The sequence below is a fragment of the Scomber scombrus genome, chromosome 5 (genome assembly GCF_963691925.1).
Source record: "Scomber scombrus chromosome 5, fScoSco1.1, whole genome shotgun sequence".
Classification (NCBI taxonomy): Eukaryota; Metazoa; Chordata; class Actinopteri; order Scombriformes; family Scombridae; genus Scomber; species Scomber scombrus.
In genome coordinates, this window is record NC_084974.1 from 17446113 (window position 1) to 17473594 (window position 27482).

Below are 27482 nucleotides of genomic sequence, written 5' to 3' on the forward strand. Positions count from 1 at the left end.
TACAGACATTAATGTTCCCCACAGAATGAATTCTACTGACTTTGATGGTAGCCTTTACTTTTCATCTGGTGTCACGTTGGTTACGACCAAATACCTTCAAAACTAATTTATTTTCCACAGTCTCAGCTGCAATCTGTGTTTTGTGCTAATTAGCTCCAATGTTTCTGATTGTTTATATTACTTTTTAAACATATATGATAAAAAGGCCTGCGTATGTATTGGAAAAATTATTAAAAAAAAAAAAAAAGTTAACATGTTAAACTAAGATTGTGAGTATGATAAACAGCCTGGTCACTGTGAGCTCATTGTTAGCATGCACACATTAGCTCAAACCCCGACTGTGCAGCCTAATAGAGCCTCGAGCGTGGGTTCAGACCTTAATCATACTGGCTGTTATCTGTAAACCAGTGATAGGATAGATCATCATTGCATTCAGGCAATTGGGGAAATAGCAGTTTAGCAGTTTTGTTGTGCAGCCAGAAGCATGATTGGCATCTAATCAGAGGCCTGTTTGATGCACAGCCATTGTTGTGCTTTGATTTAATTGGCTTACGGTTAGAGAGAAAGTGTGTTGTAGTCACAGCATCGTAATCTGAAGACCAGGAAAAAAAAGACCAGCAGAGGCATCATCATCATCATCGCCTTGGCCGCTGTGGTGGATGACCCTTGCTTATTTATTGGCATAGACACATTTTTTACTGGCATTTGATACTTGGCAGGTGTTAACTCCAGACTCTGTTAGTATGAGAGGCGGGACATCAGTGTGTGATTGACTGCTGGTGGGCGATGTCCAAATGCCCAGCTGCAGCCAACTGTTTCCATGCCAGCGAGCGAGGGAAAAGAGATGACCATGGTGAACATTGTCCAACATTTCTCTGGTCATGGGATAAGTTTGGGCTTTCTTTACCTGCAACGTGTGGTGTGCTGCTCACAAGATTTTTTTTTTTCTCAGCTCCGTAACCTTGATGGGAGACATGCTTATGCCACTTTGTATTTTCATTAGTGCCATTAATCCAATTACTGTGTGGCCTGCTCTAATCTCTAATGGGTCTGCGTCGTCGTCGTCCTCCATTCATAGATTACTCCAGAAGTGGCTTGCACACGCTGTGTCATCTTACACAACATAATGAGTACTCAAGTGCTTGCTCTGCCTCTCTTGCCCTGCCCCTGGCTCTGTCTGGCTGTATCTGAAATGGTGCATTCCCTCCTATTGATCCTCTTCCTGGTGGAGTCACAGGCAGGCTTATCCGGCTCGTCCCAGCTTGTCTGCCTTCTGAATGGACACACAGAGAGCGCTGTGTGCATGTGCCAGGCTTCGGGGCTCTGTGTAGTCCCAGGCAGCTTGTGGCTGAGTGGTCATTGTGGCTCCCTCTCTCTCTCTCCCTCTCTCTTTTGCCCTCCTGCCCTCCTCTGTCCCCTGTTTTTTTGCTTCTTTGTTGGTAGAGTAATCATTAGAGATGCATGAAATTCTGCTCACATCAGTGAGTTATTTTTCTGTAAAAACTTTAATAGCTTTCTCGCTTGTAGCAGCGGAGACGGTCTCTTTGTGGCCCCTTTTTTCTCTTTTTTCATGGGAATGTGTCGTGACTAGTGCTAACAGGGAAGCCACTGGAACCCCTGTAGTGATTAATCTGGAAGAATGACTGTGTTTTTTTGTGACAGTCTGTGGTGATTCATTGTGTTCGCAGAGATGTTAACATTTCAGTCATTGTTTATGCCACACAGACCCCCTATTCTTTGTATGTAGTTGCCACACAGGATCTGAGCCGAAAATATAAAAAAATCTTTGCACAGATCCCAGAATTCAGCCTCCAAGAATCTTTCCATCTCACTGATTATACATGTCTCTCTTTCTTTTTTTCTTTTTTTTAAGACTTCGGGACAGACTGTTCTCTCTTTCCTCAGCACAGGTTGTACAGCTCAACTGGAGCCCCTAAGATAGATATAAATCAAAATGGGATGTTGGCGTAATTATTATTTCACACAGCATCGGATATGTGTCTCATAGGTGACAAAACATGTTTACCATGGATTATGGTAGGTTTGGTTTGCGCTCGCCGAATTGTCACAACTATTTAAAATGCCACGATTAATCACTTGCTTTGATTTTCCAGCAGCCCCCCCCAACTTCCCTGTATTTTAAGTGTCCCTGCCAGCACTATCTCCATTTTCCTCTGGCCTTGTTTTCAGCCTTTCTAAATACTGACTCATTACAGGAGAACACAGCGTGGCATGATGGGCCACAGACGCTCAGCTCTCTGCCTCCCTGGGCTTTTGTTGTGTGGTGCACAGCTGAGGCAGATGCTGAAGGGCACTCACACTAAATTGCCTGAATGAGAGCGGATTCTGTTTGGCTGCTGAAGTGGGGTGCACTGTCGCTCATTGAGTCGTGGCTTATCTTCAACGAAGAGGAGACAAGCAATGTAGCTCAGAAAGGCGTGCACTCATTGGAGAGAGTTCATTTTTACTCATATCTTTGCTTCAGTTTGAGTCATGTTACGTAAAGGATGTTATTGCAACATTGTAGTGTTTCTCATATATGAAGGTTTGGTTTGTTTGTTTTTTGCTCCACCTGTTTTTTTTAGATGTGCATGCCTCACACTGTCAGTGCTTCCCGTATATAAAATATATTAAGAAGCCTACCCAAACAGATTTGCCTAAGGCCAAACATTTTCTATGTTTTGGATGAATTATTTGATCTTCTCAGTGGTCTGTGAAAGTGCTAAGTGTTTGAAAAGTGTGGCAGAATGGTGCACTCATGTGCAACTGCGTAGGCTGGAAAAATAACTTTCTTAATCTGAATTTAGCTTGTGAATGCAGCGCTGCTTTGCAATAGACTCAAGTTATGCATTTTGTAGTTATCCACCATAATTCAGTTCTCAGCTAGAGAAGAATCGTGGTGTCCAATATCCTGAAAAATAACAACAAAACACCAGGGTATATCCTTAAAATGCTGATGACTGTTTTTTTTATTCTTAAATGGTACTAATGTCACATTTATCAAGGTTGGATCTGTGCTGAAAAAAGACTGTGTACTGGAAGTGGTGCATGGTATATATGTGTGCATAAAGGTATCAAAAACAAGTTTAGTCAGTGGCCTATTAAATGAAAAAGTAATTTTCCATTAGGCCTCTTAATGCTGCAGTGATCAACGAGCAGGGGTTCAACTTTCAAGTTTTAAAAAATGCTGTCAGGAAAGTTTTTTATTGGTTTCAGTTGAATTAATGTGTTTTTATATTTGTAGTATTCGTATATTTGATCATGCAATTTTTCAAGAATGTATTTTGATATTCATGAATCAGGAATAAAATTAAGTACATTGGAATAAAATAATCTTTTTGGTTTATGACAATATGAGGAACAAGGCATAAAAAATTTATGATGCTTCAGTATCAGAGCCAAACACCTTTCGAACAGCCACTCTTAAACAACAGATTGGAGGCTGAATCATCTCTACTGTGGCAGCTCAGCTTCTGCTGCCTCGGCCTCTTACTTTAATGTGCGCTGCCCTATTATATAACTCATAAATATGACCATTACGTCAGCATTTCAAGAGATATTTTACACCCTCTTTTTCTCACATGTAATATTCTGTTGCCACAAAACAAATCCTTTAATCTCCAGACTGTGATTGCAGAATATCTTAATTTTCAGATGCAATTAATCATTTATAACTAATAAAAAGGATTCAAGTACATATGAATTACGTTTTAAGCCTCATTGAGTGTTGTAAATGTCACAGAAGAAAAGATTTGGGATGATGATTTAGTTTTTAAAAGGGTCATTTTTTTACATAAATCGCTGAAATAGTAATGATTTGAAACCAGGCAGTTTCTCTCTATTGATAGCTCCTTTTGGGTTGGCACATTACCATTTCTTTTAAAGCTAATGCACAGAGATTAAGTGTGATCTGCTCACCATCTGTAATGCAGTTTCATTATGGTTAAAAAGTAATGCGAATGAAATGCCCCAAGTGTCTAAAGCCTGGCAGATATTGATGCCTCAGCTTGTGGCTATAATAAGGGAAGCACCAGCTGAGCCTCAAATGAATTGTTAAGATTTGCTCTTTAAACATCACGGGGTTTCACAGAGTAATATTGTACACAAGGTTGAATTGTTAGTTTGGAACAATAATTTACTGTATATGTGCAGTTGGTGCAGATGTAAGAAACACTGTACTGTACCATGAACTAAATCAACATCCACTAAATCTCCAAAGTCACGGTGATGAGTTTAAGTTGCAGTGCGCAGTGTTTTGACGGCTTCTTCTATGTATATAATCACTGCTCACCAGGTTGCACTGCTACATCCAATCAGACAGCCGTATAAGAGAGAGAGAGAGAGAGAGAGAGAGGGGTGGATGGGGATGGGGATGGGGATGGGGATGGGGGTGGGGGAGAAAGCGAGAGCAGTGATTTCAAAATATGGGAGAGGGTAGCCGGGAAACACGTTTCCATAGCAACCGGTAGAGGAGAGTATAACTGTGGTTGAGAGGCATGAGCAGCAAGCAAATACTCACTTGTTCCTTAAAACTAGTGAGCCCTGAATGCGAGACCACTTTGGGTGTGCATTGTCACTTTCAAAAAAGATTGCAATTTGAATGCTGTGTTTGTTTTCTGCATTTGAAGCTTCGTTTTTCATTTCTTGTTTGTTAATTATTATTATTATACTGCTGTCCTAGGAGAATGAAAAGGTAAACCAAAACACCTGAATATGGGCTTCTGCAGAATATAATAGACCATTTTTTAAAGAGCAAAGTGTGTAAGAGCAAATGTTTGTTTATTTCAGATGTGTATGTGTGTGATAATGACTCAGCACCATGCATTGGGTAGTGGGTGTGGGGACAAAATAACAACATCCTGATACAGTGAGGTCCCAAAGTCTGAGACCACTAGTCAATATACTTCTATTTTACATTTGTTTCAACTGTAATACTATTTTAATGTAACACAACCTTTTTCTAAGTTGAATCTTTGAAAAATGCACTTGAATATCAGAATATCTTAGTATTTGTTGTGTCCACCCTTTAGCTTTAAAGACGGCATGCACTCAAGCTGGCATGGACTCCACATGTTTGTGCAAAACCTGTGTGTGATGACCCGTGTTATCCCAGCAGGATTTGACAGTGCTCCAAAGAGCTTCTTTTGATGTCCCAGGATGCTCGGATTTCTCGGTCTTCAATTGTCACCCTTAGCTGTTCAGTGGGGTCGAGGTCATGTGACTGTGGAGGAAAGTCCATGACAGCCAGGGGTCCTTGGTCTTCTTTGGTTGTCATGTAGTTTGTTTGGAGTCTTTATCCTGCTGCAGTATGAGTCCTTCTCCACAAAGATGCAAACCAGAGGGTGCAGCTTGTCTCTGAAGAATGGAGTGGCACTTCTCCTTGGTCAAGATGGAGACATTTCGGTGCAGCTGATCCACCTGAGCGTCACCCGAACGCTTCAATTGAACGGATACAACTCAAGGAAAGTTAAGTTGGTCAATGCCACAAATTTGCTGAAATTTGATTGCTGATCTAGAAACAGTGCAATCCTCAAACGTTCTGATCGGGTTTTATGTGAAAATATTAGAGATTTTCAATATGGTCTCAGATTTTTAGACCCTGTTGTATATCCTAGTCCCTTTTCAGTAGCTTTTGAATTATATATTACAGAAGAAGAGCTACCTTCTTCCTCCCTTTCCTGCAGACGTTTGAACTCTGAAATGTTTCTTTCCGGCAGTTGAGCCACTACCAGTTAAAGACTGTGTGTTCGTGTTGTGTGTTTAAAGGCTCGGTTTTCCTTCATTTTAGCACATAGCTTTTCATCTCAGCTGTCTATAAAACTTTCTTTGAGTCCTGCTATGTAAAAAAAACAAAAAAACAACCCAAAAAACAAAATGCAATTCTGCTTTGCTTTCGGTAACACAGGTAGTTAACTTTGTTGTGAATGATGTAACACACATCACCGAAGCCCCCACTGTTTTGACATAATGCTTTTACCTTGGGCAAAAATATTGTGTTAGTAATGTATCACAAGGTGCCCGGTGACTCCAGGCCTACTGGCTAGCGCGCCCATCCTGAAGGACAGATCAGATTTTTTCCTGTTTGTTTTAAATTACAGATAGTAAAGCTAAAGTTCATGACTGTGACTGTCAATTTGGCAGGTTTATAGTTTAAGTAGTTTTGTGTGTGTGCATGGGTGTGTGTGTGTGTGTGTTTTACGCTGGCAGAATAGATAATGAGCATAATCCCACACAGCAAGTGAAGCGAGTCACGGCTTGGGTCGAGGCTTACTACTACATCCAATAGCAGAGCACCCGAGGTGTTGTTCTAAGATAACTACAGAGGCTGGAGGAAAGAGGCCAGGCTCTGCATAAATTCTTATCTGTGGCGGTGTGTCCTTGTGCTTCACATCTTATCAGTTACTTTCAACATAACTGTGTGAACACCAGTGTATTCCTGTAGGGAACTCACATTTAAGAGACAACCCAAGCTAGAAAGGATAGGTTTAGGGCTACATAAGGCTGTTTAAGCATCTCCAACTGCAACCACTGATTACTGTTGCCCCAAGGACATCAATGTACATCATTTTCATTCATGAAATAACCTTCTACCACAGCAGCCACAGTCACTACACAGTCACGTGCAAGCAAATGTGCATGTACTGGTATTAAGTAGTACAATGCCTTATGGCTGTGCTGAAGAAATCATGAACATGCCCCTTAAATAGCGACACAGGACTACGATACAGTGTGAATTAGGAACAGTGGCGGCCATTTCTGGTCTTAAACTATAGTTCAAATAAACTGTATGTGATATTATGTTTTGCCACATTAGAAGTAGCAGAAAATATGTGATAATATGATTCACATGAATAATAATGTAGTATTTTTACTCTGTGCTGTTATAATTTTAAGGAGACTGCTCAAAGAGTACAAACACTAACATTTCGTTGACCTACAGATGCATGAATTATTGACACTGCAAGCTGTCAGCTGTAGTCATTTTTACCCTGCATCCAAATATGACGTTACACGCTAAATGAACCGTTATAGTCAGAGGCACAGCTCCTTTATTACATTCAAATTTGCCTTCTGCTTTTCTGTTTTGTTAAAAAAAAAAATTAAAAATAGACCAACAACTCGAGTTATTGCCGGTGATTTATTGGTATTTCTCTTGGTACTGTGGTAACATTTAGGCGAACCATGATTCTCTGCTCATATGTCATCTGTCAAGTCATTTTCAGCCCAAGCACAGTGCGTGATTGTAAATGAGACTTAAATTGCTGCTCAGATTTTGGGACAGACCGGCTTCCCTCATCCATTTGTTGGCAGTAAATCGAGAGGTTCCAAACATATTCTGCATCCATGGTTGGCAATGCCTGAAAGGCAGAGATTATCAAATCTAATTATCCTCCTTGGTTTTTAGTCAGTATGTCTTTGTTTTCTTGACTTATTTCTTTAGAGAAAAATAATTGGTGTGAAATGGAATCTAAACTTATTCAGAGCCATAACTCGTCTGTGGATGTTTTGCGGTCAGTCTCCAGTCTCCATTTGGTCTTTTCTCGCTATCGCTGAAATTCTTTTAAGACGCCTTTGCATGTTAGCCTCCACATTCCTGGTTTCATTTACAGTATTGTGGGTCTTTGTTGTGTTAGTTAATTTTGATGGGGAGTGGACTGTATTTTTTTCCCCTTCATTTTGGCTCAGTGGTTTTAAATCTGTGGAGGAGGCATTTTAATATGGAATGTCAAGTTTAACTGCGGGGAGATTGCATGTTTTCTCAGAACTAGGTCACTCTTATCTACTTGAATTGTTTATTTCTGTGTAGGTCTCTCAACCAGTCTAGTTTTGAGGGTCCGTAACAGCTAGGAAACTTAAGACAGGTTTGGGCATGTTACCCCTGTTTGTATGCAAGCTTTATAAGCCTATGGTCAGGTTTGCCAATTAGTGGTACATAGCACCTTCTGATGCTCTCCGGGCCATCTTTCCTCTTCCTAATTTAAGTCCTTGTTCTAGTTTTTTTATACTTACTTCAACAGTCATACTTTGAATCGTCTTTGATTGAGCACTGTTCCACCTCCAGGCGAATTATGTGCTTATAGTAGTTTTTTCTGAGTTCCTGTCACAAAAGTAACAGAGCAGTTTAATAATGACTCTTGAATGAAGTTTTCAATCTAACAAAATAGAACAAACTGGAGAATGTTGCATTAAATATTCAGAGGGGGGCGGGGGGGTTTCCCATGTGGTTTGGTGTTTGTACTGGGCACATAACAAAAGGAATTTAATGCACTCATATAAAGAACATGGACTCTGTGTTCATCAAAAACTCAAGACAACATGTCCAGGGGTTTTTCACATTACTGATGTAAGACTACAAACAAAGGCAGTCTGTACCCTCCTATGCCTTATACCCTACACACACTCCACTCAACTCAACTTTATTTATAAAGCACTTTAAAACAACCACAGCTGAAACAAGGTGCTGTACACAAATAAATAAAACAACACACACACACACACACACACACACACACACACACACACACACACACACACACACACACACACACACAAACAGAAAACCCAACAACAATAAGCTAAACAAAACTTAAACCATAAACTGTAGATGCTAAGTTTACAGTATCATGTATTTTTATTTATTCATACTCTGTCTCACACTGACTATGTAATCACATTCTTGTTTATCCATTGTACTATGCCATTATGTAGTCACATTCATATTTGTTTATCTTTTTAAAATGTATACTTAACTTCCACATCAATGTTAGCTGATTCATATTGTTTGATGTACTTTTGTTGTTGTTTTATGTGTGTCTTGTAAGGTGTCCTTGAATGCTTTGAAAGGTGCCTTTAAATAAAATGCATTATTATTATTATTATTATTATTATTATTATTAAAACCAAAACCATTAACTGTAGCCGCCAAGTTTACAGTATCACATATTTGTACACGCATGTCGCGCATAGCAGCAGCAGTTGCGGTACACACAGCATGTCGTTGGTGTGGAAGTTCTTCAGCCTGAATTTTCAATTTGTTATAACTTGAAGTCCAAAATAAGCCGTGGAAAAACAACCTTGAAAACATTTGGAACAGCTAACTTAATCAGACACCGGTGAAAACATGCCCAACGTCAAGAAGAAAAATGCCAGTTATTTAAGTAGTTAATGAACATATGATTGAATTTCAATTTTCCATTAGAGAAAAGTTTCAAAAATGTTTGTGTGTGCCGTCAATTATAGCTCTTAGAAATAAAGGAAATGAAAAAAATCAGAATCTGCCAAACTCATTATTAGCAGGAAAATCAAAACCAGCCAAGAAAAATGCAATCAGCGCATCTTCACATTTAAACATCACATATCTCTGCTTGTCTCATTAGCCACTGTCAGGATAACACACTCAAGTCTCCAACGCAAATGGCGGTGCTCGTGTTGCATTGTGGGTACGGTAGTCATTAGGTTTTGAGGGAAGAATGCATTGATCAAAAATGACCTTATCTCTTGCTCCATTGTGAGCGTGACAGCATTATAGCGCAACTCTAAACTGCTGAAGCATACTCTTGAAATACGCCATCCTTTTATTCTCTGCACTCCTTTTAACTTCTCCTTCATTTCCGTGCAGTTTCAGGCCTACTTGGGTTTAAAATGGATTGGTCACTAGGGATTCACATTCAGATTAAATTTCTAGGACAGGCAGTTGCTTCATGTAATTTGGCCACCCGCTGCTTTGAAAGAGTTTTCTGCCCCTTAAACTAGACTAGAGCTACAGTAGCTTGTTAGCCTCTTTAATATATGAAAAGTGAGCTGTTGGTTGGAGAGCAATTACACTGTCTTGTTCATGACTATCTGCAACGAGAAGCCACGGCTTCGATCTCAGAGAACCAATTAGTGTTTGGGCCAAAGAATAATTAAATTTGGAAAGCTCCCAGACTGAGTAGGTGTGTTGCTCTTGTATTCTACAGAATAAGGAGGAAAAGAAATTAGTGAGCGAGAAAAAAAAGAGGGATGGGGGATCATGACGGAAATTCCCCGTTGAACCAGCATCCTCCCGAATGTCAGCTTGCTCGGAGGTTATGAGAACAGTTTTGCATTATTGGTTTTCATACAGAAAACGCAGCGTTGTAAAGTACACTGACAGATTTTATAATCTGGCTCTCTATTTGCTGACTCCATGACATTAATGCCATGCACACAATTGATCTGGATAGATAAAAGTTTGGGATGTTATAACACTCACTAAAAATGTCAGTGCCTATCATAATAGAAGAGGGTTTTTTTCCTCATGTTAACACCTTTATCAATTTACCTGTTCCTCTCCCTGCAATAAACCCTCCCTACAGTTAGACCCTAATGTTGTGAGTCCATTCATGCTGTTTATTGGATTGTTTTATACTGGGAGGTGTTATATTTAGTCTGCCTGCGTTGGTATTTCGGGGTGGAAACAAAAACCAAACAGCCTTCATGATTATAGGATTTATAGCAGTGCTGCTGCTGTATTTGACTGCTTTAGTTTTAGCCAGATCTACTTATTAAACAGGCAACTAAGTGTATAATATCACATATAACTGATTGTTACATTTAATTTGCTCCTCAAACATAATGCTACACTAAGCATTTAGTATATTTTGGCACAGTTCTGTGGCCTCAGCCTTTTTCTTTCATGTTACAAAGGCTACAGTAAATCCTGAACTAACATTTTGACTGTACCATCTGGGCCTCCTCCCAGCAAGAATGTCAAAGAGAATAAGCGTCTGAAGAAAATGTGTTTTTGCTTTCAGACGCCAGAACAAAGTAAATGCTCACAGAAGCCAGCTACAGCATTTCATTCAGTATGTAAAATTAACCAACCACCCAACGTCTCCTATGTCCTCTACTGCTACCCCAACTATGTTGCCCCTTTTAATCTGGAGCAATATGAAGAGGTCATACTGGACTAGTCCTTGCACTTAATTCATAGAGCTAACTCAACTGGACTTTAAGTACATGAATGTTGAATAATAATCTCATGTTTGCGTTTTGTCTTTGTAATGAATGTTACCATTTTCATTTATAATTTCACACATTTTTTGATGTAATTAACATTTTTGAGGAGTTTTTCTTGACTGCTTGCATAGCATTGGGTAGGTTAGGAACTGCTGCTGGTGTAAAACTCTTTCAGACACTGAATGTGATAATAGGCTGTTCAAAACGACTTGAATAATCATCATCATGTCTCCTTTGCAAATGAATTGCATGTTTGTTTGACTAAATGAATACCAACTATATTTATTTTCTCTACCCAATTAAAACAAAATCTTTATCCATAAAATTAGCATAACATTGTTTTAGTTAGTAGTTCATATGAAAACAAAACAAGTGTTATTGATGCTTGGATTTCACGTTCTTTCACTTTGAGCATCAAAACCTGCTGACGAAAGTAAGACAACATTTAGTTAATTTAAGAATAAAAGTTTAAAGCGACTGAATTATTGTCAAGCATCCAATTAAAGATGCAGTACTGTGCTTAGTTTTGACTCATTTAAGGAAAAACTGACAGCAGAGACTTATTTTCAGACCCTTCTTTTAGTTTCTACGGTACACTGCAGCTGTGATGGATTCACATAATTCTCTAAACGCTGACTTAATATTAATTCATGGAAGCTGCAGCAAACATTATTTGGTGTATTTAAATGTTAATACAAAGGTTCTTCTGTTCGCTATTGATGAGGGAAATTGATATTTTGATCTGCGGATAAGAAAAATCATATTTTAAATCAGTACAAGCGACCAACACATTCTCTAGATAGCAGTTTAAATCCACTTACCAGTTTCAGTGGAATCTTGTCCCTGTTCCTTCATTCATTAACAGTGACATTAATACAAGAGACATAAAGATAGAGAGTTAGTGAAAATGTACTAAAGATGGATTTAATGTGATCAAAGGCTTTCCAAGCTGTTTTTTTGGTTTAGTCGTTCCAATATCAGTAACTATTGTCTTGTGGGTCTTACTGTGATGTCTTTGACTTTTTTGGCTACACTCATTGTAGTTAAACTTGTTTCAACATTGACTGTATATAGATATGGATTATGTGTGTTTACTTGCTGCCGCTACGCAAAAGTGAAGCAAACATATCTCCTTTCTGGGAGCTGCCATCTTGCTTGTGTGATGTCATTTGGAGCCAGAGTCTGCTCAGCTGTCAATCATGATGCCACATCCCTTTTTTTATATCGTCACATAATTAATAAAAACAAACTTATCAGAAAGCGGAGCAGTTAGACAAACATCAGCGTGATAAGAACTACTTAAAATGACAGAAATCATATTTGGGAAATCTTTTTTTAATGTGTACTTTAATTTTTTCTAGTTTGGCTCATGTCCTGTTTGCTAACATTGAGGGGACCTATACTGCAGCCAGCCACCAGGGGGGGATTGAGATGTTTTGGCTTCACTTTTGGGGATTTGTCATCGAGTCCATCTTTACATACAGTCAAAGTCTTTAACCAATTATATTGCCAATTTTACCACAGTAAATAAATGCAACATGTGCTGTTTTTAACATGCATGATAGAGTTACAGATGAAGCCCCTTGAAAGTTCCCATTCAAGCTGAAAGCCAGCTGAATGGCAGCTGACTCCCAGCCGGCTGCCAGCCGACTCAGCAACCCCCTCCTTCTCCTGGGCGTGTCTATCTTTTCCTGTAAACCCACCTATTCATTGTAATACAGGGTATGACCAGGTGATGGCGCTTCTGTCACAGAATAGCCCACATATTCTATGAATTTTTACTGGTCATCCGAACCAGTAAACTTACTTACTACCTAACATAACCCACTGACTTTTTATATGCACGCACCACAACTTAGAAAAAATATTTTAAATTTCAAGGAAGACCATGACTGAGCAAACAATTTGCAGACACAGATACATGACTATCTTGAATAAAAAATGCGGAGTGTCTATTTGCACCCTAGACGTAGCCTATAACAACGTGAAAACATGGCGGGTATTCATCTTCCACGCCAACAGAAAAGGGCGAATTTAGAAAGGTTTCATATCTTATGTTTGTTCTAAAGACATTTCTGGCGGGAAAGTTGTATTATATTTTCATAATTTTTCCTCAGTGAATGCATACAAGCGTAAGTTTGTCAGTTAGACACATTACAACGTAGGACCGGAGCGGTGACGTAACGGGCAGCGTGTCCGTCATTAGTGCGGGAGACCTGGGTTCGAGTCTTTGCAGTAGCAGTTACTTATTGACAATGTTTTCAGCGGAAAAACTCTGCTGCATTTTCATAACTTTGTTAAGTTAAATGCATACGACCCGAAAATAACTGAATTTACAACCTTCAGGTTGTTATATGATGGAAATCAAATCTTGACCGATAATTCTATGGTTCTCTGCTATGTGCCATTAGTTTAATATGTGTTTAATGATGTTCTCTTGGTTAACAGGAAGTGTGTTTGCCTGTAGAGTATTTTAAAAGTGTTTTTATTGTTTAGCAGTGAAGAAAGGAAAATGAATGGGATGTCTGTGCTAGAAAGAGAAACAACGTATGCGTGACAGGATTTGGCAAGAGTTCATACTGCAAAAAATCGGAACACATTTTCAAATCAAAAAATTAAATAGCCTACTGACCTACCTGAGCCTACCTATTTTGTTATTTGTTTTGAATCTAACACAAAAAAGAAAGAAAAATTGCTTTTCATATTTCAATTTTAGGCTCAGATCAATTATACGAAATGGAAAAACGTAAACAACTGTATTTGATTTTAGGCAAGGCAAGACAAGGCAACACAGCTTTATTTATATTAAAATAAACATTTGACAGTGAGAAATTAGAAAACAAACGTAAAAAACAAGTAATTTAAAGGATGATTATCCTTTCATTTGATGCTGGTTTGAATATTCTCACACAAATTATGCCAGTGTGCTAAAGCTGAGAATGAGTAGTTCAGCGTCTGCTAATTTGTGAATTGTAGAATTGTTGAAAAATGTGCAAGCCAACCCCGGTCTATTCAGTGCATGCTGTAAGTCAGGTAAGCCCATCCACTTTATTAGCATTATCATTGCTTAACTTTTTGTTTGGGCTTAATGGGCTATTTGGTTCCATTGCCACACAAATCACGCAAGAGTGTTCATGGCCGTTGCAACTACAGTACTTTCTGAGAAGGGGTGCGGATTTGGCGGGGTGATGATGGGTTTGGGGGGATGGTTGGGAGCCTGTTCCATTGTCTTTCAAAGCGAATGCCCCCCTCCCCCCACACCTGTGCATGTCTCATGGCAAACTGTGAATCCTTTGAATTTTTCCTCCCACGGCTCTATTACGCCTGCTCTCATTATGATCAAATTATTTTAACAATTATGTTTTATAACATATTGCCAATAAAATAAAAGTATTGAACAGACTCACTGGAGCTGAGGTTAATGTTAGCTGCACGGACAGAGACGTGTTTTCTCAAGCGAGTTCAAAGTTGTATCTATTTTACTTTCTTTTGACAATGACACGCTGGATGATGATTTCGGAGGTAATCCGACAGGAGAAGGATTGTGTAAACCAGTCGGTCTCAACAGGGCTTACGATTGGCTACGAGAAAGTGACGTTTCGGGGGGTGCCTCGAGTGGGAGATCCCCCTCCATTCATAACCCGTTGTGCGCCAACGTCATTCATTTCATTTCATTTTGACTTTTGACTTTGTAATTACCGGATAACGGACACCCAGTATCAGTGTCAGAATATAATAGCAGCAATAAGAAAAGAATAAAGAACAATAAATAATAAATACAAAAAAACAAACGAACAAACAAAAAACTATAAGAACAATAATAGTAAGAAATATGTAGTAAAATAGTCGTGACATTATTTACATTATTTACACCGTCCATTGAAATACTATGTATTACTGTAAATAGCGCGTCCTGTTTTGAATCACTATGTCACATGGGCTATTTCTTGGTTTGACAGTGACAATGATTTGTCAGAGGTCCTGTAAAATGTACGGTATCTTCAATTGCATCCTTCTAATGAATTAACTCAGTTTATGTCCATGGACATTATAATGAAAAGGCTAAAGGCTTAATATTAGTTTGCATCCAGCGTGCTGCGTGGACTGCATTACATCTGCTGCACCGCTGCTACCACAATTATGAAATGCTAAGTTTATTGTCGGTGACTGTGACCTTCATAAAAGTAATATTTTACAAATCTGCATTATATAAACTAACGAAATTCGTTAAAGTAAGTCATTTGGCGACTTCTAAGTCATTAAACTAAGTCTTACTTTTACTGGCGTAAAGAGTTGAATCAGGACGTCTGCTTTTACTAGAGTCTTTTTTAGTATGTAGTACTGCATACTACACAGGCATGACTCAGAATAACAAGCTTGCACTTTTTAATCATAGTGCGTTTTGTTAATTGATCGGCTGTGTTGTGTTTTACCGGCGCACAGCAGCTTCAATTGCATCCTTCTAATGGATTAAACTATATTGCACCCTTCATTAGATAGATAGATAGATAGATATACGTTATTGATCCCAAGCTGGGAAATTATAGTGTAGCAGCAGCATTACACAGACACATAGTGACGATACAGTGACAATAACAACAACATATAGTATAAGGCTACTTTATGAAGAAGAATAGAAGTAAATACAAGTTATATTAGTGTGTAAAACTAACTCGGGTCTCCTGCACTAATACCTGCGCCTCCCCGTGGACAAATGAAGCATTGCAAATGGTTTTCACTCAGGCAGTTTAGGGGCGTTTCCAGTCGGGGCCTCATTGACACATCATCGCATTTCCCCCCTGCTTCCATTATCGGCCAGTCAAGGACCTATCAAGGGGCGGCCAAGGAGCCATCACGGAAACAGGGGAAATTTCTAGTGGCTTCATCTGTAGCACCATGTTATGCAGCCCGAGGTTGAATTATTTTTCATTTTCATTCCAGATTCTCATTTCTAGCTATTTCTTGCTAGTTTAAACATAGCAGCGGCCAATAAGGACCATAAATGTTTGTTGTTACAGCCCAGCAGTTGTCACATTTGAGGTGGTGTCACTTTTTGATGAACATAATTTAGTTTAAACCACTGTGATCGAAATGTATCAGTCATTACTTCAACACATCATGTGTTGATGTTACAGAAATTGTTTTGCTTATTCAACCCATCTTCGCAGGACATCGTCATCATCTTTTCCTGCATCACTTAAAAACAGTGTCCTCACTCCTACCCTGACCCACAGTGTGTGTATGTGTGTGTGCACTCAATCAAAGATGGTTCCACATACACATTCGCACATCCTTGCTCATGCCTAATATAGAGCTGGATTTTGGGCCCATTTAGTCACACTTCTTAGCCCACTGCAGGAACCCTTGACTGCCCCCTTGAGAGGTTTCTGCAGGAAACAAGTGAAGCTTTGTTCTAATTAAGCCCAGAAGTGTTTCAGGCCATACTTCTGTCTGTCCATGTCGAATAACAGAAATTTGTCTTTTTCACCCAGCCTTTGATGAAGCGCAGGCTTTCACTGACATACACACTGCATTTATCTTGCTTGACAGACAGCAGGATGTGTGAGAAATTTTGAAGCATCTTAAATATAATTTCTCTCAAGGTACATTGGCCACAGAGCATTGGTTCTTACCAGCTGCTGAATGTTAACTGAATAATTGCAGCGCTGGTTTGATGTTATTTCTCTTGAAAGGATTGAAAGACTGCAGGCAAAAGAGGAATAGAAAAAGTCCATCTTTCTGATAATAAGGCTGCTAAAGTCATAACTGGCATAGACAGTTTCTTGATGTGTATGGGCAGAGCTTCCCACTGAGTTGCTGTGCTGCCTTTTCAGAGGCAGTGAAAATATACAGACGGGTGACAAATTGAAGGAAAAACCAGTACAGGTCTGAATGCTTGACCCCTACAGTGAGGGGATCCGGTGCCTCTGTTATGCTTTGTGTGTGTGTGTGTGTGTGTGTGTATGTGTGTGGTTTGGGGGGGGGGGCATTTTGCTGGCATGATTTGGGTCCACTTAGAGGGAAGAGTCACTGCAAATCAACACAAAGTTGTTCTGAGTGATCATCTTTATCCTGTAATGAAACAGTACTTGATGGGAGTGGTCTCCTCCAGGATGACAATGCCCCCATCCAGAGGGCACAATGGGTCACTGAATGGTTTGATGACTCTGAATATGATATGAATAATATGCTATGGCCTTTTGCAGTCACCAGAACTCAATCTAATAGAACACCTATGTGAGATTTTGAGCTGACGTTTTAGACGGTGCTCATCAAAACACCAAATGAGGGAATATCTTTTAGAAGAGTTAAGAGAGGCAAGAGACTTGTAGAATTAATACCAAGGTGCATTGAAGCTGTTCTGGTGGCCCAACACCTTACAACTTTAATTTGTTACTTGTCTATATTATTTATATACTAACATGTTTGGTCGCCACATACAGACAAAATTGTAGCCACTAAAATGTTGACACCTTGCCCACCTGCAATCATGAGCTGTATGTCTTTTTAATAACTTGCTCAAACTGTTTAACCAAAATTAGACAGTTGACTTCACAAAACGACCGTCAGGATCAAATAGTTAAAAAGATATAAAATTCTGTTTGCTGTGAACTTACTGTGAAATTACAAATGTTGGGTTTCAACAGTTTAATTTCAGTTTTCTAAACCTGTGTGCCTTGATTTTTATGCTTTTTGGAGGTACTTGACCATCAGTCAAGTGTTCATTGTGTAAAAATAATCATCTGTCCTCAGAGTTAAGTACACATTCCTGTATGACTGTATGAGGATGGACACGGAACCAGTGTAGTTTTCTACAAAAAATATTACAGTTTTTAAAATATTGGTATTTGGTATTGGTAGCAGTGCCTCAGTGCCCAGTTTCTTATTTTGTTTTGTATTATTTTTTTCGTTCTAGGTTCACTGGAAGTGCAGATCATACCCAGCCACGGTGAAATTAGTCTTGGAGAGTCCAAATTCTTCATGTGTGAAGGTAAGTTAATGTGAATGAAATACCACACTTTTTTCATTTTAAACCATCAAATTGAAAATTTCACCACCATGTTTGCTAACATGGAGCGTAATCAATCACCACACCAGCGTCAGTACGGACACTAGAAGAAGTCAGCCTGTTTTTATGAGTTTACATGTCTCACAAATCCTGTAAGCTTTGGTTCAGGTGAGAGACACACAAGAGAAAGTGGGCGAGTATAAAAACAAAAGTTAATATAAAACTATATTACATTGTTACCTAATTTAAAAATATAGACAGACCCTTAGCAACAGTCAGATAGTGGCCTCACACATATTTCATGTATTGAGTGCTGAAAGGTGGTTATGATGGACTTGCTTACTGATGACCTACTTTATTATAAATCTGTGTATTGTCATTGGAGGTGTGACAGGAGTCATGAGGAAAAATGTAGCAGGGATTGTGCCATGTTCAAGGTAATTGCTGCCAAAACAGTCTATGATATCTGTAAAGAGATATAATTATTATTCATATTTTTTTATTCATAGTATGTTCTGGGATCTGATAACAGTCCGCAAACCGGGTGTTGGGAACCCCTGGCACAAAAATCAGGCTTCTGTACATGCAGTAGTATGAACAACCTGCAGTATTGAGTCTGTGGGCACCGGTTGACTTAGCTTATCTATAAGAGTAGGTGCTGTCATAGATAACTGTTTTCTTTTGTTCTTTATTGTTCTCTCAGTTGTAGGCGTCGCCAAGCACATAGACTGGTATGGACCGAGCGGGGACAGGATAGAACCTAACAGACCAGACATAACAGTAACCCGTAACGATGAGTCATCTTCCACTCTCACGCTGTATAAAGCTGGGACTGAAAATGCAGGGACATACAAGTGTGTCGCTACCACTGGAGATCAGCAAGCGGAGTCAACTGTCAAAGTGAAAATATTCCGTAAGTATTTTCCTCACCTTACACACTCAAAATTATTGAGTGGCATGAACAGAGAAGAAAAAAAATCTTGTTTTATAGAACTCGTAGTATTTTATTGACTGCTCAAGGGCAACACATCACTCATTTTCTTTTCAAGTGAGGATGGATTTTTCATCAGTTCAATAAACGGTCGGAAGACCATTAGAGGGCTGCTTAATGATCCTGTCTGTTGTGCAGTTCTTGTGAGTAATGGTTTTTATTTTCCATGAATGCCGAGCATCAGCAAATGTCCGTCAGAGATGAAATCTTTTGATTTTCCAAACAGAACTTTTCAGTTTGTTTCAATGCTTATTTTAGGTAATCATTTCAAGTGGCCAACCATGTAAATTATCGCATATAAAAATCCATTTACAATTTTGGTTGCAAAAAAAAAAAAAAGGTTTCATTTAGCTGTTTGTAGTCTCTTAGGAGCATGGACAGTATTCGGATTGGCTCAGCAAATTTTTAAAACTGGATTTTACAAAAAGAAAATGAAACCATTTTAATATACAGTGTGTAGAACCTCATGGAGCAAATTCTCAAACTCACAGTCACACTAAGCAAGCTAGTGTCATTGTCAGACCAATTAGTGTACACATGCCACCTTCTGTCACAATGTCACCCCCTGCAGGAAAAGAGAATAATAACAACTGCAATTTCATCAAGCGTTCGACCTGCAGAAAATGAGTATTACAGCTTTAATTGAATCTTTTTAAAGCTGTTGTTTTCTTTGTGTGTGAAATTTTATGCTAACTTTTACAGCTGCTGCACCTGAGACTACAGAAGTAGTTCACAAAAATGTAAATGTGCAAAATGAGAAAATATGAAAACATATGGCTATAAATGACTTCTTATCGTACGTTACCCCTTGATACACAGTGGAGTTAAGTTAGCCTGAGGTAAGGTAGTGCTTCATACCATGCCATGTAATCCTACCAATAAATAAGTGTAAAAAATTTGAAATCTAATCTGCAGTAAATTGGAAATGTGTCAGAGCTGATAATTTAAGAATAAACAGTGAGTTAGAGGAACTTGATTAGATTAATCATGAATCTGGTTTAACCGCTGCCTGAGAAACAAGTTGAGGTAAAGATAACCTCCTTACTGAGGTTCGAGGAAGTTGAATAGTTTATGTAATACTTATGTAATTATTTTTATTTGGCATCGGCTTTTAGAAATTATTCAAAATGAGAAATGTACATTATTTACATGGAAATTAAGGGATTAGTAAAATTTAAGAACTTTCTTTTGAAGATATCCCTATGCATCTGGAGGGACATTTAAAACAAATATACGAAAATACAAATATAATACTGATTGAGTTATATTTCTACAGTATCTAACAATCAAACTAAGAACAAAGACATTTTGGATGAGACTTTTAAGACCACTGAGTAAATAATGTGTTTCACTTTTTTATTCCAGAAAAAATCACCTTCACAAATGCACCTTCACCACAAGAGTTTACTGAAGGAGACAACGCCAACATAATCTGTGATGTGGTCAGCTCACCTCCACCCACAGTCCTCTGGAAATACAAAGGAACAAGAATACAAATGGAAAAAGACGGTGAGATTCTCTGGAGACAGCATATTGATCATATTTTCATTTCACTCACTTGTAAGGCAGGTCTCCATTATCTGTTTTTAACTTGCCGTAAAATCCAGTGTAAAAGTCGCACTGGTGTATAAGACGTAGTCAATTTTGGGGGGTCTTCTATAAACACATACGTTTATAGAAGTTACTCCAAAACATTTTCAGTCTACTTTTATTTGAAACACAATCAAAACACACATATTACACCTGAAACAGTGTGCCGGGTTAATGTTTAATGGTCCCGGTAATGATTTGCTTAACTGAACTGGACCGGTATATTAACTCAGTCTGGGTTTGTGTTAGAATTTAAACTTTTAAAAGAACACGTTACTTTACATACAATAACATTAATACAATGTGTAGCTGTATGCTCACTCGAGTCCCAAAAACATCAGAGCTGTCGCTGTGTGCAAATATTGTACTATATTTCTGAACAACACACTGAATCAGCACCCGCCTGTGAACTCGCCTGGTTTTCTTTTTTCTTTTTCTGTACAACATACAGCAGTAATGGGTCATCAATAGCCTATCTGTTTTCATCAGCTGCTGATACAGCTGGAGCGTGCAGCCAGTGCTTGGCCGCTGTTTACTGGACATTACAGTTCAGACATGTGGATGCTCACATCGTTATGTTTATTGTTATAGTTATAGTTATTGTTCTCATTGTGGATGGCCTTTTACATATCTATAATCAAATGAAGATCCAACCTCCCCCTGTATCTTACTGGTGTATAGGATGCACAAGTGTATAAGACGCACCCCACTTTTCAATGACAAAAAATCACGTTAAAGGTGTGACTTATACACTAGACTTTGTCATCTCCAACTGCTACTTATGAATAATTTTAAACGCCCTTTGTTTAATTTTACAGTGGTTGTCACAATGATTTGCATTAAATATCTATAAAAAAATCTATCATGTTCAAAAGATGGTCAATACCCTGTCATCAGGTTTCATTCAGACTCAGTACTTTGTGTTCCATGTGCTGCTTTTGAAAGCAAGAAATAGTCTTGGGTTTGTTAATCAATGTAACAAAGTAATACGCCTGATCATGAATAACAAAAACAGCATCAACATAAAGCATATTTTAAATGGAAAGTCCAAACTAAAAGCCAAACTGGAAATTATAGTCATTTTATGCAACTGTAATTGACATAAATTACATACTACAAGACTGCATAGTCCAAATACATCCACAATGCATACATCCCCTAATGACAAGCTGTAATGGATATGCAGATTTACTAGTGTTTTGTGACTTGAAACTTTCATGACCTGCTTTTGTTGTCATTCTTCTCCTGGGTTTATTCTGTGCTTTGAAAGGAAAAATTAATTTGATTTTGAATTTGAAAAATACATTTGATGCTCTGTTATTCACCCTTGACACTGAACAATATGGTAGCGTGTATTGTCACAAGAAAATAATAACACAAGCCCATGTGTGGGCTGTAATAGTATTTTGAATTACCACACTGTTAAATTTATTCATTTTACATTTCATCTCAAACTGAGGGATATGTCGTGAGCTTTGGCCGTATTTCTCTCCTACTGGCACAGGATTGGACATTTTCACAGATATGAATTTGACAGGGTGGAAATAACATATAATCTGTGCCAAATAAAAGGTGTGTATTTTCTGTAATGTTTTTTTTTTTTTTTTTTTTTTTTTTTTTTTTCAAAAGTACACCCCAGACTGAGAAAAATATTGCATATTCCTGAGACAAGTTGATTGCAATAAGAAATACATAAATTCGACATGAAAATTGTAATAATGATACAAAGATGTCCGTGATGAAATCAGTTTGTTGTTGACAGCTAATTCAGACAACAATTTTCCTCTCTATATTTATTGCGTTCCATTACATCCTCCACGTGACCACAGCAGCTAAACTCAACGTGGTTCATATAACACCTTTCATACAAACATGCAGCCAAACAACATGTTTCACGTAGCAAGATTAAAACAACATGGACAACAATAGATAGAAAATAATAAATAACATTTTGCAAGATTCATGAATCTCAGTTTTAAGGGGACTTGGCTGTTGGCCAACGTTTCTTGCCAAAACACGATTTAAAGCTGCTACTGCATTTGGCCGACACATAATCAGACTAATGTACCTTGATTTTCACACAAAAACAGGGCGCTAATACTACATACTGCGCTGTTTAGCCACCCTGAAAAAAGTCAAACTTGTGGCATTTGCTTGCCATCCACTGCAGTTGGCTTTTCTGTTGCACAGTATTACAATGTAGTTATTGTGACAGCCCTACAGCGCAGGGTTAAGCAATATGGTACTGGATCCAATATCTTTGTTTCAGTTAAAAGTCTGGCTGCAGAAGTCTGAGCTAGCTGAGGTTTCTTGTAGACTCTTTAAGTAATCCAGTAAAAATGGAATTACAATAGTCTGAACAGCTAGAAATAAAAGCATGAATGAGTATTTTAGCATGTTTTTGAGCTAAAAAAAATGACTGACAAACTTTGACTTTAGCAATATTCCTAAGATGAAAAAAGGATGTTTTAATGACTTTGTTAAAATGAGAATTCAAATTTAAATCAGAATCTAAAATCACTCATATGTTTGTGTATGTTTGATCTGTTTGCTGAGACCACCAAGCACTGAGTGCAGTTTTCCTCTCATTGCTTTCTGTCCTATTAAAAGAAAATCAGTTTTCTCCTCATTTAGTTTTTTACGCTTCCATACATTAATATCAGTGAGACAGGCATGAGAGTAGGGCCGGGCAATTAATCGAAAAATAATCGAAACCGACATTTAGAAACTCTAATCAACTTAATCTTGCTCATGTCAATTAATCGTGGTGTTCACTGTTGCCATGACAGTAAAGGTTGCATATCTTTAAGGAATTTGAAAACTTGTCTCCAGTGATCATTTTAACCCAAACCATGATCTTTTCATAGTTCTAATCAAGTGGGTTTTGTGCCTAAACTAGACATTAACCACAGCATCACACCTTAAAACATTATTTTCACTCCCTAAAGATACTCTGGTGCGAAAATATCACAAAATATTGTGTGAGGGCAGTGTAAAATACAAAACAAAAGAAACTGTGAAAATGCGTTCATCGTTCATTAATCGTAATCGAGGTTAATAGTTCAATTAATCGTGATTTAGATTTTTGCCATAATCGCCCAGCCCTACATGAGAGCATGCAGTACATTGGGGTCATTTACTGAGACAGAGATATATCATTGACATAAAAAATGGTAATTGTCATGGTGATGTTTAATAATGTTTCTTAGTAGGGGCATGTGTAATGAAAACAAAATTGGGCAGAGAATGCTTCCTTGAGGAATACCCTATTCAATATCGTGAGTTTATGATATGCACCCAGGCTGATAAAAAACTGCCTACCAGTTAAATAAGACGGAAATCAAGCTAACCCTGATCGTATTGAATGCTGCATTGAGCTGTTTCGCATCAAAAATTTGAAGTGAGTGACTTGTAACATACAAGGCACCTGATGATGCATTTATCATCTGCTTCCTTTCAGTTCGGTTTAAGGTGCTGAACAACAATCACCTTCAGATCCGTGGCATAAAGAAGACAGATGAGGGCTCATACACCTGCGAGGGTCGCCTCATGGCTCGCGGTGAGATTGATCTGCGGGTCATCAAGGTCGTTGTAAACGGTAAGCACCCTTCTCTCCCATTGCACTACTCCCTATTCCTTTTTGTTCCTGTGTGTATGTTTTTGTGTGGCAGGTGTCCCATGAAGCTTAAATAAGCTGTGGATCCTTAGAGGCGACCAGGCTCAGCACCAATATGGAAACAGTTGCCATGAGCAACCATGTATCAAAGATGATCTATGCTAATGAGAAGTCTGTTTCCTGCAACTTCTGAGCCTAGTAAATGAGTGCCCAAAATAAGTGTTCTGAATTTGTCACCGCTTCTGTTTCTATTTTCCCTCCTTCTGTATATCTCCGTAACTAGCTATGCATGTACTGCATCTATCTACCTATTTGTGTTATTCACCTATCTCTCTGTGCCTCTCAGTGCTGCCGACCATCAGGGTATGGCAGTCAGAGGTGAATGCCACAGCAGATGTCGGGCAGTCTGCCATGCTGACTTGTGCTGTCGATGGCTATCCTGAACCCATGGTGACCTGGACAAGGTAAAACCCTGCTGGTATACATTCAACATTTGCAGCAACACATGTCAGATGCCACCATATTGCCTAAGAATTGTAAACTATAAATCAGTTGATTTAATATGTAAACCTCATTGCAAACATGGAGAGAAAGATGTCAGTTCTTACTCAAATAAACTACTGTAGGGCCGAACCCTTTCAAAATACAAAGTCTATATGAGAAATCCAATTAAGATGCCTGACTTGACTCCTATGATAGTAGTAATAACAACAATAATAATAATAATAATAATAGTAATAATAATAATGATAACGTGAATGCTGATGCACATAAGCAACAAAAAAACCAAGTCACTTTACATGCATTATTCAACTTTAATTTTCCAATGACTGTGTGTTTGTAGATTTGTAGAAGGTTGTTGTGCATTAGTGAGGTAGTGTTGCATTGGTGAAACAGTTTGCCACCATTCAACTGAAGGCTAGTGACACTCAAGGATATTGCTGACTGGTTTATTCATTGCAATAGGATACTTAATCACAGGGTATCAAAGGTGCATGTAAACACTGAAACCTGATAACTACAGTGTCATCAATAGCTACATTGTTCTGTGTCTGAATAGAGCCATTGATAGGATCCTGCTTTGTTAAACTGTTCCTGTTCATCTCGTTTCCAAGAGAGCAGCTACTTTTGTAGACAATTCGAATTTGGGGACACAAAGTGCAAACAGCCTCAGAGCTACTGTTGGCCTTGGTTTTCAGAATTTTGTGGCCCTTGAAATCACCTTTTTATACTTGTGCAGTTCACATCTGTGCACTTCAAAGATATCAAAGACAGTGCCTGCACTTTGTTGAAAGCTGTATTAAAACTCCAAATAAGTGATTGTAAAAAAGGGAAGAGAACATTATATTTTCTATATTCCTGGCAATGCTGACAAACAGTTTATACTCCACTAGGACAAAATGAAAATATGAGCCATTTCTTAAAATGAACTCTTAACATCAAATGTCAAAAATGTGACAATAGAAAAACATTATCACTGAATATTACACGCATGTTCTGAGAAGATTTTCATCTCTGAAATTTTCCACTTTCACCACTACTGTTTTTTCTTTATCCTTGTACTTCATCACTTGATCCTTTCACTAATTCATTGAACCATTTAGAAACCAGAACATGTTTTTAGAAACTCAAGTGTCATTAAGTTCTCTTTGAAGAACAGCTTGTAACATGGTGTAGTTTATGATATGTTCAACATTTTTCTTCCCTACAGGAACCAAGTGGTTCTCGAGGCAGGAGAGAAGTACAGCTTTAATGAAGATGGGTCTGAAATGTCAATAATGGATGTTACCAAGCTGGATGAGGGAGAGTACACCTGCATTGCCAAGAACAAGGCTGGGGAAACTGATCAGGAGCTCAGTCTGAGAGTATTCGGTGAGGAGGAGTGTTTTCTATACTATATACACATGAACTAAAGTGACAATATGAAATGTTCCAAGTGTGTGGGATTGAAGTATTGCAGTATGTAGGTGGGGGAAGAACAATAGTATGGTTATGTGTCTGTTTTCTAAAGGATACAAGATGAGGTGTTGTTTCAGTGTGGGTTGTAATTGTTTCATGTAAAGAAGGATCTTAAGGATTTAGAGAACAAGCCAAGTGGGAAGAGCACATCTGAACTCTTAAAAGTATTTTCATTTTTGTCTTTACTTTGTCATCTAACAACTACTGTAATTTCAATCACAATGACAGTGCAAGTTGACAGATCCTTAAGGAATAGGCAAATAAATCAAAGAAAAATGAAACGAAAAGGAAATTCAGGGTGAGATTTGCCATTAACATTTAGAGAGATTTAGTGAGATTGTTGGTGCAGTTTACTCGCCTAGATTTCACCTTATATCAAAGTTGAAAAATCTGCAATCAAATCTCCTCGTGAGCTCCCACCTCTGAATATGAAAGCTGTTAAAGTGGATTTCCACCACTTTTGCCCCTGATTCTCAGATCTTAAGTATTGAGTACCTGTCAGTAGTGTCTGATGGGATATTTATACCGTGCACACTCAGCATTAAGACTTGGTAGTATTTTAAGTATTGGGTATTTTTCTATAATATTGACTATACAATGACTTAATAAGCAACAAGGAAAGATAATGTTTGGGGGAAAAAAACATCGTTGGATATCATTGATTTAATAGTTTAAAGCTCAAAACCTCATCTGCTTCATCCAAACACGTCTGTGTGTCTGATTTGATCAACTGGATTGACTGTAGCCGGGCAACAGAGTTAAACAACTGCATAAATGTTGTCAGATTTTGATTCAAATATCTGATTGTAAAAAGTAGTTTTCAGGAACTTTTTTAATAGAAGTACATTGAAATAAGTAAAGCAAATAGTTTGAGAGTCGAATACCTCTAAAGAAAATATGTTCTATATAGAGATGTTTGGAGCTGTAGTGGCAGAGAAGTTTGGGCTGAATTTGTTTTATCTCTTCTCTTCATCTTCACCATGACCGAAATACTGAAATTCAGATGCATTTGTTATGCAGACACTTTTTAGAGCTGTGGTGCACCTGCAACAATGCTGGAAGCAACTCTTCTTACTATAATGCTGACACACAACATCAGTGCGGTTACTATTATTGAAACTGCTGGCAACTGTTCATTTGTTTGTGCTTGTTTCAAGGTTCACTCTCTCACTACGCTGTGTGCTAGAAAGTGATTCCAGTGTTTTCACGAAGAATCAGAAATGTCTGAGGGTTTATATAGCTGATACAACAATGATAATTAGCTATGGTCCCAATCCTGCAGATTAGCTGTAAATAGGCCTACAAACTGTTGCATTTTCAAATATGTTTTATTTAGA

The 27482-nt window shown here is 38.3% G+C and overlaps 1 protein-coding gene across 7 annotated transcripts in view; it reads left to right on the forward strand.

Moving 5' to 3' along the window:
* The window catches only part of ncam1b (neural cell adhesion molecule 1b), an 80136-nt gene that overhangs the window by 21759 nt on the left and 30895 nt on the right, over nt 1-27482 (forward strand). For all 7 annotated transcript variants that reach the window (XM_062419714.1, XM_062419719.1, XM_062419717.1 and 4 more), the window contains exons 2-7: nt 17897-17971; nt 18693-18902; nt 20346-20489; nt 24031-24168; nt 24533-24650; nt 25898-26058. In XM_062419714.1, coding sequence (XP_062275698.1) covers nt 17897-17971; nt 18693-18902; nt 20346-20489; nt 24031-24168; nt 24533-24650; nt 25898-26058 — 846 coding nt within the window. The remainder of the gene's footprint in view (nt 1-17896; nt 17972-18692; nt 18903-20345; nt 20490-24030; nt 24169-24532; nt 24651-25897; nt 26059-27482) is intronic.